At 51.7% G+C, this 18707-nt stretch overlaps 3 protein-coding genes across 9 annotated transcripts in view; 1 reads left to right on the top strand and 2 right to left on the bottom strand.

Annotated features, from left to right (window-relative positions):
• Positions 1-5405, bottom strand: part of UBXN11 (UBX domain protein 11) — a 35049-nt gene extending 29644 nt beyond the window's left edge. For all 7 annotated transcript variants that reach the window (XM_025278683.3, XM_006055443.4, XM_025278684.3 and 4 more), the window contains exon 1: positions 5350-5405. In XM_025278683.3, coding sequence (XP_025134468.1) covers positions 5350-5380 — 31 coding nt within the window. In that variant the 5' untranslated portion in view covers positions 5381-5405. The remainder of the gene's footprint in view (positions 1-5349) is intronic.
• Positions 5406-5487: 82 nt separating this feature from the next.
• CD52 (CD52 molecule) lies at positions 5488-7152 on the top strand. Its single transcript, XM_044938092.2, has 2 exons — positions 5488-5622; positions 6784-7152. Exons 1-2 carry the CDS (start codon positions 5569-5571, stop codon positions 6925-6927), a joined length of 198 nt encoding a protein of 65 aa, XP_044794027.1. The 5' UTR covers positions 5488-5568; the 3' UTR covers positions 6928-7152.
• A 1354-nt stretch (positions 7153-8506) lies between these two features.
• CRYBG2 (crystallin beta-gamma domain containing 2) lies at positions 8507-18645 on the bottom strand (the record flags this gene model as incomplete). The annotated part of the gene is given in 13 exon segments (XM_045164640.1): positions 8507-8697; positions 8794-8953; positions 10037-10195; positions 11584-11707; positions 12087-12226; positions 13512-13641; positions 16693-16805; positions 16929-16961; positions 17221-17347; positions 17448-17587; positions 17843-17969; positions 18126-18262; positions 18610-18645. Coding segments are annotated over 13 exon segments (1515 nt in total), but the record flags the coding sequence as incomplete, so codon positions are not given.
• Between the last annotated feature and the right edge of the window lie 62 nt (positions 18646-18707).

The following is an 18707-nucleotide window of genomic DNA, read 5'->3' as shown; positions in this document are numbered from 1 at the left end:
GGCCTCTCCTGCCAATGAGAACATCCTCCTTTTCCTTTTCCCCCTGGAAAAAAATCCCCTCCATCCTTCAAGAACTAGTTCAAACGTCCCCTCATTCATGACTACCCTCACTCCCCACAAGTAGAATTGTTTCATCTACAGTCTAAGAGCCCTGCTGCCATTATAACTTTCCTTATTCCATTTTGTGATTTTTTTTTTCAGTATGTGTCTCCCTTGCAGACTATGAACTTCTCAAGGGAAGGGATCCTTACCCGTCTGTCTTATTTGACTCACGGTAGGTGTCAACAAATGGCCTGAAATGGACGGGTGAACAAATGGATGGAGGTTTCCCTTGGAATGCGCAGCCCTCTCTCTGCGGGGGTGAAGGCTGTAGAGCAGATCAAACTGTAATGTGAGACGCAATCCCCCTCCCCGCCCCTCCCGCCCGTGGTCTATTCCATTCTGTCCCCGAGCTCAAACACTTATTGTGCAGATGCCCATTGCGGGACTGCCCTAGGCTGGGCACAGTCATTAAAGAGCACTGAGAAACTGGGATGGGGAGCCATCTGAGGTGTTTTGCACGCTCAGGTTCCTTTTTTCTTTGGTTGCACTGGGTCTTCCTTCCTGCACATGGGCTTTCTCTAGTTGAGGTGAGTGGGGGCTACTCTTCACTGAGGTGCACGGGCTTCTCACTGCAGTGCCTTCTCTTGTGGAGCACAGGCTCTAAGGCCCGCAGACTCAGTAGCTGTGGTGCGAGGCTTTAGTTGCTCCACAGCAGGGGGGATCTTCCCAGACCAGGGATGGAACCTTTGTCCCCTGCACTGGCAGGCAGATTCTTAACCACTGGACCAGCAGGGAAGGCCCCCAGGTCCCTCTTGTTCTGCACAAACACTCCCTTTGAGTGGTCTTCCCTGAACACTAACCTACATATGTCCTCCCCCCATTTCTCTTTTTTCACACTACCCTTTTGACTTCTTCATAGCGTTTATTGAAGTCTTAAATTACCATCATGGTTAATGTTTTCTCCTTTCAAATGGGCTTCCCAGGTGGCTCAGTGGCAGAGTCTGCCTGCCAATCCAGGAGATGCAGTTCACTCCCTGGGTCGGGAAGATCCCCTGCAGAAGGAAATGGTAACCCACTCCAGTACTCTTGCCTGGGAAATTTCATGGACGGAGGAGCCTGGCGGGCTACAGTCCATGGAGTCACAAGGAGTCAGACAGGACTGAGCACACACACACCCAGATGTCAGTCCCATAACATCAGGGGCTATGCCCCTTTTTCCCCCACTTCTGTAGCCCCAGTGTGTCCAGTACCTGCACACAGCAGATACTTAACAACTAACTATATTTGGCTATAATAGTCTATTATCATTTTCCACTTTACTAATTCTCTCCTCATTTGTGTCTAATCTGATGTTAAACCTATTCACTGAGTTCTTAATTTCTATTATTATATTTTTAAGTTATAGAATTTCCATTTGGTTCTATTCTATAATCTATAGTCCTTGGTCTTGTCTTCTGTGTATCTGACTATACTAAGCATTATTAGTTAAAAGCTTGGTTGATAATTCCACTACCTGGATTTTCTGTGTAATTGTTCCTATTATTTATTGCTCCTCTTATTTTTTGTTTGTTTTTTTGATCATGTTGTCTTCAGTTTCTATGAGGGGTTGGGCTGTTGTTTCTTGTTCATTTGTACTCCTCATGTATAACCTTTCATGCTCCCAACCCAAGCCTAGTGGAGGGCGGGGGAGTTTGCCAGGGCCCTCCTTAGCAGGTCTTGAACTGCAGTTTCCTCCCCCAGCTCCAGAAATCTGTGGAAAGCTCTGCACAGCTTCTCAACTGTCTCTTCCAGAAGGAGCAAGTGCTTTTAGAGGAAAAGCAGCCCCAAGTGAAGGGCTCACATCTTTATTCCCCTTAATTCTTTTCTTCATTGGTAACTTCCCAAATATTTAGTCTGCTATTGCCCCATAATAAGCATTTATTTGCCGCATGAATACAGGCATGCAAGGCTTGGAGATAAGGTGTGATCACCTTATATTCACTTATTATTCAGCTGGCCCTGACACCTAACTGCCATATTCTGCCTTGTGCTGAGTTAGAGAGGTGACAAGACCTAGAGGAACCTGGTCTTGGGTCAAGCTACTAGACAATATTCTTAGCAGACACAATCTTTAGAGCAGTGGCCAACAGGAGAAGCTCTTGGAATACTGAGGAACCCCCTCCCTTTGAAGGAGTTTCTAGCATCAGGGAAATGGAAATGTTCGCAGAGGAAGGGGCTTCTGAGCTAAGTCTTCTTTTTTAAAATATTTATTTTTATTTACTTATTTATTGGCTCACCAAGTCTTAGTCGTGGCACGTATGATATTGGATTTTTGTTAAGGTATGCAGGGTCCTAAAGGAAATCAGTCCTGAATATGCATTGGAAGGACTGATGCTGAAGCTGAAGCTCCAATACTTTGGCCACCTGATGCAAAGAACTGACTCATTGGAAGAGACCCTGATGCTGGGAAAGATTGAAGGCGGGAGGAGAAGGGGACGACAGAGGATGAGATGGTTGAATGGCATCACCGACTCGATGGACATGAGTTTGAGTAAACTCCAGGAGCTGGTGATGGACAGGGAGGCCTGGCGTGCTGCAGCCCATGGGGTTGCAGAGTCGGACACGACTGAGCGACTGAACTGAACTGCAGGGTTTTAGTTGCAGCATGCAGACTCTCAACTGTGGCATGTGGGATCTAGTTCCCTGACTAGGGATTGAACACAAGCCCCCTGCATTGGGAGTGTGGATTCTAAGCCATTGGATCATGAGGGAAGTCCCTTGATCTAAGTCTTGAAGAAGGAATATTATCATATAAAAACAACTGAAGGGCTTTCCTTAAAGAGAAAACAACTTGGGTTGTAAAAGAGCCTGGGGCAACTAGAGATGCAAGATGGGTGTGGCTGTGGGCTAGGGTGTGATATGCATAGAACCCAAAACAGAAGGCTGAGGAGAAAGGAAGGCCTTGGAATGTCACACTAAGGAGTTTAGGCCTGATTCCTGGGGGAGGTAGGGGCTATGGACTGAGATTTCCCAAGTCAGGTTTGGAGAAGGTGTATGGTAGGGCAGGAAAATCTAGAGACAGACTAGGTTCTCTCTTTAGCTCTGCATTAATCTGCCCTTCTTGGGTCCTCAATTTTCCCATCTGTAAAATGGGGGTCTCTCTAAGCTCTTTTAAGTTTTGCAACCAGGGTTCTGTCTATCCAGATGGTGTTAAGACAGAATGAAGCTGCTCGGAGGGCAGGAGAGGAAGTTTGAAGCCCCACTTCTCCCAGGTACTAACAGACTCCAGACATCCCTCCAAGTCACAAGTCCCAAACTCTAAAAAGCCTTCCAGCACCCACCAGATCGCCCAAACACTAGCAGCTCAAGCTCAAACGACAGCAGAGACTCAGGATGTGGAAAATGAAATTTCTGGCGTTTGTAAGAATGTTTTTGCAGATATGAGCTTGGCATTTAAGTATCGTCACATGAATCTGCAGCATGGAGAAAGGACCCAGGGTTTAGCCTGTCTTAGCTGCCTCTTTTGTAAGAGGGGAGAAAACCGCCCGCCCAGTGGGATGGAGCCGGTGTCAGCAGGGCAATCTTAGGCTTCAACCTGGGCCTCTTGTCTCCCGGGGCCAGGGCCCTTCTGGCATCTGCTGCCTCATGGACTCTCACCCACCCACTTGCACCAAAGGCAGCCAATGTGGTGAGGTTAAGGGTCAGGAGCTGCCTCAGGTGAAGGAGCTGATGGGGGTGGGCTGTGACAGGTAAGGCGGGCTTATCTATCAGTGTGGGGAATTAGCTCAAATAGTATCGCGCTCGCTGAGCATGCAAGAGGTAGCGGGATCGATGCCCGCATTCTCCAGTTTGGGGCCTTACTTGTGGCTCAGCTGGTAAAGAATCTGCCTACAATGCGGGAGACTTGGGTTTGATCCCTGAGTTAGGAAGATACCCTGGAGGAGGGAAAGGCTACCCACTCCAGTATTCTGGCCGGGAGAATTCCACGGACTGTATAGTGTCACAAAGAGTGTCACAGGGTCGGACACGACTGAGCGACTTCCACTTTTCGTGGCAGGTAGTGGAGGGCTCCACCCACTTCCTTCCCTCTCCACCTCCCCTCCCCAGGAGCCTCAAGATTCCTGCCCCTTCCTTTTCACTTCCTGGCTTTCACCAGCCTGACTTTCAGGTTTTTATTTGTTTTTTTTTTTTTTTTTTTCCTTTGTTTCTTTTTAGCCAGGGCTGGAGGCCCTAAGGGCTCACTCAAGTTTTTCTGAGGCTTGCTACACGAGGCCCAAAACCGGAGCAGGGAAGCGAGAGAGGGGGATTTCTTTTACTACCGGGCATGCAAACGAGACACAGAATAGACTAAAGAAGGGAGAGTGAGTGAAGCTGAAGCTGGGCTACAGAAAGAACCCTTGGGTCCTCCAGGAGGGAACCAAGCAGGGAATGAAGACTTACTCAGTAACTTCTAGGACAGCCCCAGAGGTTACATGCATAGCTGCTGCTTCAGCAGACCTGGATGCAATCCCACCTGAAACTGGCTCCTCCTTTTATTACCTTGGGCAAGTCACTTAATATCCAAGCCTCAGTTTCTTCATCTGGAAAATGGGGGTAATAATGGAACCTGCTGCAGAGTCCAACTGAGAGAATAAAGTGAGAGGATGTATAAAGAATAGAGCACTGTTCTGGCATCTTTGTGATTCACCCTGTCCCCCAACCCCTGGCTGGGACTTCACAGGCACCCCACCCCAAATCCCTTCCCCTGCAGTTTAGTTAACTCCTGGTCCTCCACTAGCCTTCTTCCCATTGCTCTGAGACTAATACAGACACCCATCTGCTGTTTTCTTTATCCAAGTCACAAGATGCTAGGTCTTAGTAAACTTCAGAAATAACCCACCTCAGTCTTCTCACGTGAGGCCCGGAGGAAATGGGCTTACCTAGAAGCTAGGTTCCTGGGTTCCTGTCACATTTCACCTTCATTTTCACAGAAATCTACATACCCCACTTTTCATGCTCCCCAAGCCTTTCTTCTGAATCTTGGAATGGTCTACAACCTTACTTTGAAACCTAGATTTATCCCAGCCTTTCCTCCTTCAGCACCTATCCCCTGCCCCAATCTCCTTTTAATGATACTATATTTTTGTAATTCTCTGGCAGTTCTTTCAGAGAGGTACAGTTTCTGGCCCCGGGTCCCAGAATTGATAGGTGATTAAACCAAGATTCAATCCCCACTCTGCAGGACTCGGAGCCCAGGGCCCTCTTTACTGCCCCCCAGCTACCTCTGGGTTTGCCCACCTCCCATCCCCTGGGATGTGCCCCAGTTCCACTCCAGAACCCGTCCATCACCTGCCAGAGCTGTGGAGCTGGGGCCTGGCATCCTCAATCCCAAGGTCTGTAGAAGAGCAGCAGTACCCACCCCACCCCAGAGGCCCTCCTTCCTCTCCCTCCACCCCGCCTCCCTGCTTTACCCTCCTTCAAAAGCAGCCAAGCCCAAAGAGGCCTGCAGACAGCCCTGAGTTCATCTCCAAAAGCTGCTACCAAGAGAGCCGCGGAGAGCCTCCCAAAATGAAAGGCTTCCTCTTCCTCCTCTTCACCATCAGCCTCCTGATTATGATTCAGGTAAGAGCAGCCCCCTGGAGTCCCTGGAAGCACCACCCCAGGCTCCTCAGACCTGCCTGGCAGCAGGGAGAGGGCCTGCAGGCTCCTGGCACCCAGCCTTCCTTCCATGGGAACCAAGGCCTCCAGATGCCTGGCTCCCAGCCTTCCAGTTCTTCTGGTTAGGGTCAGACTGTTGGAGGGTTTCCCCTGAGCATTGCTGCCTCTGGTACTTGAGGCTGGGGCACCCTGACAGGGTGCCAGCATACTGAAGCCCCCAAGGGGTGTTGTGGAATAACAGAGGATGAAGAGGCTTGGGAAGACAGCCCTGAGTGACGATGGCATCAACCCACAGGGAAACTGGGGAAATGGTCCTGTTGGGAGGGGGGCCAGGGAGAGGTTCAAATGGAGCCTGATGGAGGTAGCAGGGAACCCCCACCCCGGGTGAGGAGCCTGAGTGTTTGGCAATGCTAAGAAGATAGAAATCTCCCATTCCAGAAACAGCTAGAGTCTCAAGATCAACTGCTATTCCAAGAGGTGGCTTTGGCAGCATCTCACATGCTAGTCGGTAGAGAAGGGAGCCATCGAGTTCTCCATCGAGAACAGCCTGATCAAGCATTAAGGACACCTTGGTCGCCATCAGAAACAGCTTAATCTCCATCAAAGGCAGCTTTAGTTGCAGGGTGATCAGGCTTTGAGAACAGCCTGATCACCATCTGGCCATCTCTTTGGGGGAAAAAGCCACACCCTCCCTACCCCCACCCACCCACACTCTACCAAGCACCTTCTCTCCAGCCCAGTCTCATGTGACCTCCCCCACGACTGTGATGGGCTCTTCTTCCCATTCACTAGATGAGGAAACTGAGGTTCAGAGAGGCTAAGGTCCTGGCTGGGCTATTAAGGTCAAGGTCTGGGGCCACAGATTTCCCTATCTCCTGCATACTGGAGGTGTGGGTGGCCTGGTGGACATGAAAGGAAGGTTCCAGGGCACATAGACTGGGGACTGCCTCTGACCCTGCCTGCGTCGTGGCCCGAAGCAGCCAGCCCTCCCCACAGGACCTCGTGGCAGAAGTCATGACCCTTGGGACAGGGAACCAGGGGCTGCAGTCTGGGGGTGGGAGAACTGTCTCTAAACAACACACCTGAGACTCACCCCTCCCCGGGCTTGCCCCACTTCTCTTGCAGATACAAACTGGAGTCCTGGGAAATCATACCATCAGCACCTCCAAGAAACCCCGAAGTGGCTCCCCAGCCTTCGGCAGCCTGGCCGGTGGCAGCATCCTTTTCTTCTTGACCAACACCCTCATCCAGCTCTTCCACCTCACCTGAGGTGACATGCCCCAGCCCTCATCCCATGCCCCCCGAGATAGCAGCCATCATCACTAGCAGGAGAAGCACCCCCAATCCTTGGGAGGCGCTGATGCTAGAGATGAGCAGTTTGTAGGAATTGACGGGCAGAGCTTGAGGGGGGCCCATGGCCGACACAGGGAGATTCTGACATGGAGGAGGAAGCACCACCCAGCCGGGGCTCAATAAAGCTGTTGTGTACTTGGAGCAGGGTCCTACGTGTGGTCACTGGACATCACCAGACCCGAAGAGCCAGCACCCAGGGGCTGCCTGTGTCCCCATCAGCAGGAGAGGTGGCACCAGGTAGCTCCCACCCCACCTTCCCTGCCCCAAAGTCTGGAAGCTGGGGCCCTACCCATTTGGATCCCCTTGAAAGAACCCAGCCCAGAACCTGCCGTAGTCACCCTCTCTTTAGTGGCATTTGGTCACTGGTCCCTGGGAGTTCAGGAAGGGAGGTCCAAGAGGACCCACACGCCCCCACCCAGACCTTCGGCATCCACAGTTGCAGAGGCGAGTCCCCCACTCCAGTACCTGAGTTTCTTCAGAACAACAGATTCAGAGAGAACTGTCCGCCCAACCTCTAGCGGTTCCCTCACAGCCAGCCTCCTGTCGTCACGCCTCCAACCACGGGGGACTGAGAAAGGTGAAGAGGCTGCTGTCCAGCTCTTTCCCACCTACCCATGGGTTAGAAGGCAGGAAGGACATACAGCTGCTCTAACCACTCGTACCCCTCTTGGAATTGGGATCAACAGAGAGGGAAAGGGACCCTGGAGAAGTCCACATCTCTGCCTCTTCCCGGAGGACCTCGGCCAAGGGGCCAAGTGTCTGCTAGATTGAAGGACTATGTCCTGCCCTCTCTGAGCTGGGTTAGGGACCAAGACCCCCTGTCCAGGCTTATCTGACTGAGATCAAACCTTTAGGGCCTGAGACCAGGGTTGGGAGAAATTGAGAGGAGCCTTGGTGAGCGAGGCCCTCTGGGGTGTGGCTCCCACTTGCCTCTCTCGCCCGGCCCACACTGCCCCCATCACACTGGACTTCCAGGTTTCCACCCCTGAATTTGTTTGCATCCCTCTGCCATCCTCTAGCCTGGCTGACTCCTCATCCTCCACATGGCGGGTGAGGATTCCCTCCTCAGGGCAGTGTTCATGCCTTGTGCCTCTAAATGGTTTCTAAATGGTCCTCCCCTGTGCACGCCTCCACTTCCTTTCTTAGCCTGTCACTGAATGTATCACCCTACCCGTTGGACTCCTCCACTCGACTGTGAGTTGCCTGAGCGCAGGGACCAAGGCTTGGTTTATGTTTGTGCTCCCAAAGCCCATGTTCCCGGAACACATTATTTGGAGGGCGGGGGGGTGGGGGCAGCGACAAGATCACACTTGGCAGTCAGTCTGGTCCCAGGGCTCCCTCTGGTGGCAGAGGGAGGCCTTGCATCTGAACGCCAGAACAGGAAGGAGGGAAGAAGCAAGCCCACCTGAGCCTTAGGCAAGTCAGAAGGCAGGTGAATAAAACCTCACTCCCGCCACCCCCCCACCCCAAATATCAAGGTGCAGCATCAAGGATACCTGGGAGCATAGTATAAAACAGTTTATGTTACAACAAAAAACCCTATAAAAACATGTCATCCCAGGGAGAGCCTCCAGGGCTGGGGGGTGGCAGGGAGGCTTCAAAGCACATGGACAGTCCAGATCTGGGACGCCCTGTCCTTGGCCAGCTCCCACAGCACTGCATGGTCCCGGTCGTAGCCCCGGCCACCTGCGGGGGATGGGGTAAGAGACGGGGAGATGGTCACAAAAAGATAGGGACTCCACTGCCCTCAGGGGCCTTCTCCCACACACATGCCCAACTTACCCTTCACATCTAGGATCCGACCTTCAAACATCTGGCTGCAGATGTGGCCCAACTCACTGATGCTCCATGTCTGGCGGGGCAGGCGGCTCTCAGCCCACAGCACCACCTTGGAGCCTGTGCTGGGGGGGCCAATCACCTGCAGGCTCATAGTGGGGGCCACCTGAGGCCCCCAGGAGGTCGTCAGGCACCGGCCCTCCCCCAGGGACTCTGCCAAACCTAAGACACCTTTGATACACCCAGCTCTGAATTTCTGGCTCTCGTGGACTGTGACTCTGGGCAAATTTCTTGATCTTTCTGAGCTGTTTTCCTGGGGGGATGGTTGTTGAAACAGTTCTGGTTCAATGTGAGAAACCATCAAAGAGCTGGGAAAATATGAACTCCTCCAGGAAGGCTTCCATGACTGACTCTTGAAGCACAGGCTTTAGCAGCAAACTTCCACATGCTTACTGGCTATGTGACTTTCAGCCAGTTACTAAACTCTGTGCTCTGGTTTCCTCACCTATAAAACGGGAAGTATAATAGGACCTGCCCTCTAGTGCCCTCTAGGGATTGCATGCGATGTTCACGTGAAGACATCATGATGTTCACGGGAAGACATCTGCATGGTGTCCCCTCCACTGCCACTTTCTCAGGAAGGGCTCCCCTTGTCAGAGATACTGGTATTCCCTATTTTCCTTTTTTCATTTATTTTTCCTCTATTGCACTTTTCAGCACCTAGGGCTCATTGAAGCCATTTCTTTCTCTCCCCACTAGGAAGCAAGCTTCAGGAGGGCCGAACACATGGTGGGTGTTTAGGAAAGATTTGTGCAGTGAATCTATCATTTCCTTTTGGCCATGCCTCATGACTTGTGGGATCTGATTTCCCAGCCAGGTTCAAGCCTGGGTGCCTGGCAGTAAAAGCCCCAAGTCCTAACCACTGGACCACCAGAGAATTCCCAAATCTATCATTAATAATAGGACCCAGATCTGTCACAGGTTATCAGAGCTGGGAGGTCCCTTAGAAGCCTCTGGTCCCGCCCCTTTGTTTTGCAGATGAGAGACAGACCCAGAGAAGAGCCTGAACTGCCCAAGGGTACACAGCCTGCCTTCTCCAGCTCCCCAGGGTCCTGGTGTCTGTATCTCTCTGCCTCTCTGGCCCAAGACTGGCTCCTGTTCCCGACTGAGCACAGGCTGGGACTCCTGAAGGTGGGCTTGTGAGAGTCTGGGGGCCCTGGTGTCGCTGTCCCAGCCCCTAAACCCATACCTGGTTCTTCAGTAGCCCATCCTCGTAGAACCAGATGTTGCTGCCTCCGGCCTGGGGCTCAGAGACCACCACGCGGCCCGCCTTCATGTCTTCCACGTGGTCCGGCACAGTCAGGAATCCCCCCAGTGCCGCATTCCAGAGGCGAAAATAAGCCCGGCGCTGGTGAGTTGGGGGAGTTGAGAGTCAGGGCTCTCTGGGCAGGGATGCTTCCACTTGGGCCCCCAGTGCCCTCAACTCCGGACCCTCTAGTAACCCGAGCTCCCAGGCTCTCCCTCCTGCCCCAAACCGACCTGGACCCTGCTTCTAAGTCACTCCTTCTTTCTCACACATATGCGAGGGCACACTCAGAGCATATACCCACACAGCTGTACGTCTGTAGAGATGCACACAGACACACTGGCAGCTACACCCCAGATCCACATGGCCACACAGGAGGACGGCAGACACAGACACAGGGATACATGCCGGCAGGTACACTCTTTGCTCCCCCCGCTGACTTCACAGCAGGCACTCAGGTTTGCTAAAAGTCTGGAGAGGAACCACGACGGGGCGGATGCTGGCTTGGCCACAAATCACCCAGGGGTCTTGGGTGGTGGTGACGGTAATAACGGTAATCACAGCCCGTGTCTGTTGACACTCCACACTGTTCTGAGGGCTTTACAGCGTGATTCAGTTCTCAAAACAGCTCGATCATACATATCACCCCCATTTTATAGATGAGGAAAACTGAGGCCATGGAGGTAAACCACTCACAAAGATGGTGGAGCAAATCCTTGTCTACTTCTCTGGGCCTTTATTTCTCCATCTGTACAATGTGAGGGTTGGAGATAATCTCCAAGATTTCTTCTAGCAATGATGTTCTACAAGGGACCGTACAGGTGTCCTCACACGAAGACACAGCTTTCAACAGTGTCACGAGGACAGCCACACACAGTCACAAACACACTCTCACAGATGTACAGGTTTGCCACAGACTGCCGCCAGAGGACACACGCATACCAACGCCATCATGAACACGGAAATGCCCTCAGACGGGTGCACACACACATACACACGCACACGCCCTGTGGCCAGGCCTCCACACACATGCCTTCATTGCACATAATTGAGACACAGGTCCAGACGCGCACTCACAGACACAGAGAAACACAGGTATAGACACGGCGTTGCAAAGTGAGGCGTGCTCGCTAATGGGTGGTACATGAGATAATTTTCAGGCTTATGTGGATAAGCCTTCTTGTTTAAAATGTAATGGCAATGTGTTTATCAGTATCTATTAAGGAAAAATCATACACACACACACACATCAAACCCACGATCTTATGGACATTATTCCTTAGGATAAGGATAACGTTAAAAAAGAAAAAAGTGAGTTGATTTAGAGGAAAATATTAAAGACATAACGGTTCAAGAGGAATCACAGTAGGACATAAATTATGACCAAAGTACATAAACGCTGAATTTGGGAAATGTGGGACGTACGCAGACAGACGGACACACAGCCAGACGGGCTGACCCAGATGCACTCAACCCGCCATGCTACCCACCTGCTTGATGGGGTAGAGGGAGCCCACCCGCTGGGTCCCGCTGTATGTCAGCCAGTTGGTGATCTCACAGCTGCCCACCAGCCACTGGCGGCCCCGGAAGTCGCTGTGCTCGCATAGCACCCAGCTGGACCCAGTGACCGCCAGAGACACAGCGAAGAAGACAGACAGACAGACAGGAAGGAGAGGAGACACGGCCGTCAGGACGATCTCCAGCTCCCCTTCTCTCAGGCCGGGACTCTTCTGCCTGGGGTTCGGGCCCCAGGAGCGGGTGGAGAGGGAGGCGGGAAAGGAGCCCTGGGGTTTGCAGGGCAGAGTAGGGTCCTGGAGAGGCCCCCCCCAGGCTGGGGTCCAAGTCCTGAGGGCCAGTGAGTCTTCCCAGCCTGCACTCCCTCCCCACTCCCTCCTGGCTTAGACAGGAGTGGAAGGAAAGTGGGGGAAGACCTGGAGACCCCCGATCCCCCCTCCCTCACTAGTAGCCCCCCACCTCCCCTTAACACACTCACACGCCCCCCTTGATCCGCACGGACAGCACATGATTGTTGAAGCCCTCGGCCTGCAGGCTCCGCACCTCCCCGCTGAGCTCAATCTCCTTGCCCTCGAAGCACTCCAGTCCATACAGGAAAATGGATGGCTCGGAAAAGTGCTGCGGGCCGGGGGGCACAAAGAAAGGGTGAGGCCATAAGAGCCCCACCCTCAGCACCCCCCTCCCCCTAGTTCCAGATGTGTGACTCCTAGGTCAGTATTTCAGGCTCTCTTCCTCCTGAGCTGCACCCCACAGGGCCCCTGACTCCTGGACACTGCCAGCTGGGGGTGCCCACATTGTCAGATGCAGCCTGGTCTGGATGGGCACCCCCTGCCTTAATACCGCCTCCCTGGTAAATGGCACTTATAAGAAGAGTAAGAATAAGAATCCTGGTCATTATAACATCAGTTCACAAGTATTCAGGGCTGACCAACTCACCAGATTCTGTGCTAAGAGCTTTTCTTGATCTCATCAGAACTTAACAGCCCTAGATATAGGTGCCATGATTATCCCCACTTAGAGGGAAACTGAGGCTGGAAGGAGGAAACCGCTTGCTCAAGGCCCTTACAGCCAGGCTCCAGAACCAGGTATGTTTTCCAAGCCCAGCGTGGAGTTGTAAAGAGCATGGACTCCAGAGCCAGGCTGCCTTGGGAGAACCTGGCTCTGCCGATCACCAGCTGTGTGGCCTGCAGCAAGCTGCATGACCTCTCTGTGCCTCTGTTTTCACATGGGAAAAAGGGAGATAATAATTGTACGGCTTCTAGGATTGTGGTGAGGATGGGATGTCCTGGAGCACGGGAAGCCTTTTAGCCCCGCCTGGAGCGTGGTAAAGTCAGGGCCAGCCGTTCTGCTTGCGCTGCTCCCACTGGTTCCCGGTCTGCCACCAAGTCCTACAGACCCCAGGTCCTTAATAGGGCCAGTGTTGTTTCTCTCCACTTGTCCCTGGTCTAGGACATCATTATTTTTCCTGGTTCTCTGTCGCAGTACCCCACTGCCTTCCCCCGCCCACCCATCTCTGCCCATGCAACAGAGCCATCTTCCTGTTTTACTCCTCCCTGCCCAGAACCACCACCTCAGTGGTCACCCCTGCCCCCAGCCCACCCCGAGCGCCAGCCCCTCCTGGCCCTGGCCCACCCTGGTTTCAGGACACACCACTGCGCTGTAATCTTTCTGGGTTCCTTGAAGGCAGAGCTGTGTCTGATTTATTTCAGGGTCCCTAGGATCTATCTCAGCAGGGACTCAATAAATCCCTGGTAGGCTGACCTGGCTCTGAAGCACTGGCGTCAAGAGGACCTGGGGTTGTTCTGAGGAAGGCTGGATTTAAGCCCGACAGCTCACTCAGCAGTGGGAAGAGGCAGGCTCACCTCTGCCTCAGGGGTGCCTGGAACTGGATAGGGGCACTCACCAGGGGCACCTTCCGGAGAGAGCCCAGGACTGTGGAGGCCAGGCAGCCCATGGCTGTAAGAGTAGGGAACTCGCCCTCAGACACAATGTACTGCTCACCCTCAAAGTTCTTCTCCTCAAACAGGATCCAGCTGAGGAAGGAAGGGGAAGAACAGGGGGACATGAGTAGGTATTTGAGCCCACCCTGTCCTTGGCCTGCACGGCCCCCCTGAGATACAGCAGACTGAATGCAACCTTGATGGGGATCCCCCAGGCCAGGGGAGGCCAAGGATGACCAGGAGCTGCGGCAGCACAAACTTAAGTCAGACTTAAGAAAGAACTGAGTGGACTCACACTGCCCTTCAGGAGAAATCTGGCAGTCACGCCAAACGCCATGCACAATTACTCAGCAAGCCTATTTCTCAGAATCTGTTCCAAGGACACCCTTCACGAAACAACACATACACAAGGCTAGTGATTACACAGTGTTTGCAGTGGCAGAGTGGCAGCAGCCAAATGTCCATCAATTGGGGATTGGTTGAATAAAGCACGAATCTGGAGTATAACACAGCAGTCAACAAGAATGAGGAAGAGCTTTCAAAGGGATATAAAGTGACCTCCAAACAGTCTAAAAAAACAAGATGCATAACAGTGTTGATAGTACGTTTCCTGTTTAAAAAACTGAGATAAAATTCACATACCATAAAATTCACTTTTTTAAAGTACACAATTCAGTAGTCTTTAGTATATTTATTAGGTTGCAATATGCTTCCTATTGTGAAAGAAAATGGAGAAGGAGGAAAACAAAATACATTTGGTTTCTACAGGTATATGCAAATTTATATATGGTGTATATTTGCTTATATCTTAAAAAAAAACAACGAATGAATGAAAAAACATTTTAAAAAATGAGGATGGGAGAGGAAAAAGTAGCATGAACAAAGCTGTAACTTGTTTTTTAAGTCTTAACTTTGGAACTCTTATGGACTGAATGTGTATCTCCCCGGAATTCATAGGTTGAAGCCTTCACCTCTAATGTGATGGCCTTTGGGAGGTAATTAGGTTTAGATGAGGTCATAAAGGTGGAGCCCTTATCATGGGATTAGTGTCTTTATAAGAAGAGAAAGAGGGGAATTCCCTGGCAGTCCAATGGTTAGGACCAAGCTTTCATTGCCAAGGGCCTGGGTTCAGTCCTTGATTGGGAAACTAAGAGCCCACCAGAGGAAGAGATCCCTGGGGACACAGCAAGAAGGCAGCCATCTGCCAGCCAAGAAGAGAGCCCTCACCAGGGGACCAAATCAACCAACACCATGATCTTGGGTTTCCCAGCCTCCAGATCTGTGAGAAAACAAATTCCTGCTGTTAAACCACCCAGGGTACTGTGTTACTAGCTCAAGCTAAGACAGGAACACAATCAATATTTTCAGTAACTAAAAACTAGGATTAAATAAAAATGAGAAGTATTCCTAAAATTAAAATAAACAATGTAAATTACCCTAATTATATATCAGGTTGGTGGCATAACCACACAGAAAAAAGTAAACAACACAATATTTTGAACATGACATACCTAATGGGATGTAGGTGAATGTACTGAGGACAAAAAGAACAACAGAGAAACCTCAAACAGCATTCACTGGGTTTTACTGTTAGAAGCAGTATTATCAGTAGTAGTATCAGTATTACAATTTTGAAACACGTAGCATGCACATTTTGGTCTTCAAAGAGCATTATCCATTAAAAGCAACCAGGATTCCTTGGGAAGTGACTCCAGGTTAGAGGCAAAAAATATATACAAAATGATCCAGGAACATCTTATTGTACCAGAAAAACAGGAAGTTATTTTAAAAAAACAACAACAACAACTATTGGGGTCATATCAAAAGTACCCAGGAAAGGGACTTCCCTGATGGTTCAGTGATTAAGAATCTACCTTCCAATGCAGGAGACTCAGGTTAAAGCCCTGGTGCGGGAACTAAAATCCCTCATGCTTCGGGGCAGCCCATCTGCCACAGTTAGAAAGAAACCCTGGCGGCACAACAAAGACCCGATGCAGTAAAAAATAAACATATAAATTTTTAAAAAGTACCCAGGAAGCGATCTGGAGGGGCTTCCATTTGCCAAAGGTGGAGTAATTTGAATACACAAAAGAGTAGTGACTCCAGAGGACTGGAGCCTTTCATGCACATAAAAACCCATGAGTCCATAACAATACTTAAAAAAATAATCTTCATCGGTCAGCTTTGGTGGTTGCTAGGGCACTGATTCAAAAATTATTCTGAAAATTGATAAAAAGAAAAGGGCAAACACTGACTCTTGGGAAAGGATCAAACTGCCTTTTTTGCAGAAAGTTTTTCAGGTAAATAAATAGTTAAAAAGTGAATGTTCTTCTTTATAGAAGTATTCCAGCTAGTATATGTAGAATGAATAACAAAACTTAGAAAATCATTTTGTAACCTCTAAAGGAATAATGAGTCCAGGCAATTATCATCAATGGATACTGCTGCTGCTGCTGCTGCTGCTAAGTCACTTCAGTTGTGTCTGACTCTGTGCGACCCCAGAGACGGCAGCCCATCAGGCTCCCCAGTCCCTGGGATTCTCTAGGCAAGAATACTGGAGTGAGTTGCCATTTCGTTCTCCAATGCATGAAAGTGAAAAGTGAAAGTGAAGGCACTCAGTCGTGTCCCACTCTTCGTGACCCCATGGACTGCAGCCTACCAGGCCCCTCCGTCGATGGGATTTTCCAGGCAAGAGTAATGGAGTGGGGTGCCATTGCCTTCTCCGGGACTGGGTATTAGGTAATAATAAATTACTGCTCATTTTATTATATGTGATAATAACTTGAGGCCGTGTGTCCTTTCTTGTTAGAGATATATATTGAATTATTTACCTGTGAAATTTTATGTTGGGTTGGAGATTTAAAATATTCTACCGAAAAAAAAAAAAAAAGGCACAGGGGTGAATGAAATAAAACTGAAGTGCTTTATACTGTCTACAATGTTTACATTTGCTATTAAAACTTTATTTTGCTTTGTTTCTTTTAAGATTGAATGATTCTCGGGGCAGAAGAGCTAATCCCAAGGAAGCCAAAGGAAGTCATTTGAAAGAAAGACCTTCTAACTACAGCCTCGATTTCCAAGCTGAGCTAAGCGCTTCAGGGCAGGTGCCCACAGGCCCACGTCTCCCCTTTCCCACGTCCTCACCTGCCGCCGTGGACTCGGCAAGACTGGGGCTGGAAGGAGGTGGGCAGAGCGCTCTGGTCATCTTCAAAAGAGATGTGGTCACCCAGGAAGTCGGGGCCGGAGAAAAGCTGAATCTGGCAGCAGAGACGGGAAGAGATGAGAGTGAAGGAGGGTGATGGAGTTGGGGGGAGAGAATGGGGAAAAGAGGGAGAGATTTTAAATGAGGGTGAGACAGAGGCCCCCCACCACCTCCTTACCTTTGAGATAAAGTGCAGATTGTGCTCCCCGACCTGAAGAAAGGGACCAAAGTTTTGAGATTCAAGAAGAGTACTAGCCCCTAGCCTCAACTCCTCTGGTGTCAATATTCCTGATCCTTTTCGCAGTTCGCGCTTAGTCTGGGGTCTGTGTTGACTCCGCCCACTTTCAGGAGACCCCGCCCCCAGGAGCTCCAGGCCTGCTCCTTCTAGTCCCGCCTCCACTGAAGTGGGCACAGCCCAGACCCCAGACCCCTCCCCACCAAGAGGCCCGGCTCCTGCAGCCGCCACGCACCTGCAGGACCGGCTGCAGCGAGGCGAGGGCGCTGTTGCCCGAGCCCCAGTCGTCGCAGTTGCGGTACACGCCCTTCTCCAGCACGTACTGCTCCCCGGAGAAGCCCACCTCCTGATACGCCACCCACCTGCAGGAAGGGCGGGGTGCGGGTCAGTGGGGCGGAGCCGACGCCTCTGCTGGAGCCGCCCCCGGCCCGCCCAGCTCCCCGGAGGCCCCTAGTCACTCACACGCCGCTGAGAACGTGGATGGCCTGCGTTCTGGGGCCGTGTCCCGCTAGCTCCACGTCTGGCAGTGCCTTGCTCACCTCCACGCCCGGACCCTCGAAGTCCATGGCCTCAAACAGCACCACGGCCGGGTCCCCGAAGTCCTGGGCCCGAGTGACAGTCAGATTGCTCCCGGCTCACGGACGGACAGAAGGAAACCCCTGGGAGTGCCCAGACCCCTAGCACGCATCCCACTAAAGGACTTTGGGGTGAGGTGATCAGGTGGGCTGGGGAAGGGCAGCAGGAGGGAGAGAGGCTAGACTCCAGGAAGACTTCCACTACTCTGGAGAACAAGGAGAGTAGGCACAAATTCTCTCAACAGAGGGTACCAGCTGAATGTCCCAATTGCTCTTGCTTACCGTTCTGATGACCCGCAGGGAGGTCAACACCTCGTTATAGCCTCCCCAACGTGACCAATCAGTGTATTCTCCCTCTTCCAGCAGATACTGGTGACCCCGGAAACCCTCCTTCTCGTAGCCCACCCAGCTGAGCAGGGGGAGACAGACAAACAGGGAGTCACAGGAAGCCCTCGGGATTGTGAAATAGCTGCCCCCACCCCCAGGCAGCCCAGGTCACTCCCCACCCTGGAGGGTAGAGGCCAGTGGGGAGGATGAGGTAGAAGGAAGGGTCCTGAGTCCTCACCAGCCCCCGAGAACTCGCAGGGACCCCACAGACGCCAAGTTGGGGCTCTGGCTATCCTCTGGCTGCTGCAGGTTGTAGATGTCTCTGTTCACTTCCCAACTCCGGCCCTGAAACCCTGGGGCCTCATACACCACAGCCTGTGGGGGAAGGGGTGGTGTGGGGTTGGACCAAACCCACCTAGCCATCCCTGGATGACTCTCACCAGCATCAGCCCAGAGCTAAGCCCTCCCAGTCCCTCACTTGAGCCCCATGCCCTCACCTGACTCCTTTCTCTTCTCTGACCTGTGACCTGGTCCTTCCACATCAAAAGTGGGTTCCCAGTGAATCAGTCAGGTTCCACCATCACCACCACCACCTGCTCCCAGACCCAGCCTCTGGCCCCAGCGCCCTCCTCTCCATCTTCTAGTCCAGGCCATGATGCATACACACACATACACACACCCTACCCAAAGGCCCTCTTTGACCCTGAAGCCTAGGCTCTTACCTTGGGCTCCCCTGGCCTCTCCACACTTGGGCAGCCCTGCAGAGAAGACAGAGTGAGACCCCAGCCCAGAGGTGGGGAGAGACAGACTGGGGCTGGTG

This window comes from Bubalus bubalis, chromosome 2 (assembly GCF_019923935.1).
Source record: "Bubalus bubalis isolate 160015118507 breed Murrah chromosome 2, NDDB_SH_1, whole genome shotgun sequence".
Lineage (NCBI taxonomy): Eukaryota > Metazoa > Chordata > Mammalia > Artiodactyla > Bovidae > Bubalus > Bubalus bubalis.
The sequence above is the reverse complement of the archived record's forward strand: the minus strand, read 5'-3'. Positions and strand labels throughout refer to the sequence as shown.

Bases quoted from the DNA above. Each gene is read 5' to 3' on its own strand.
- CD52 (XM_044938092.2), top strand. From the start codon at position 5,569: ATGAAAGGCTTCCTCTTCCTCCTCTTCACCATCAGCCTCCTGATTATG. The intron at 5,623-6,783 runs GTAAGAGCAGCC...CTTCTCTTGCAG, and splicing joins GCCTCCTGATTATGATTCAG to ATACAAACTGGAGTCCTGGG.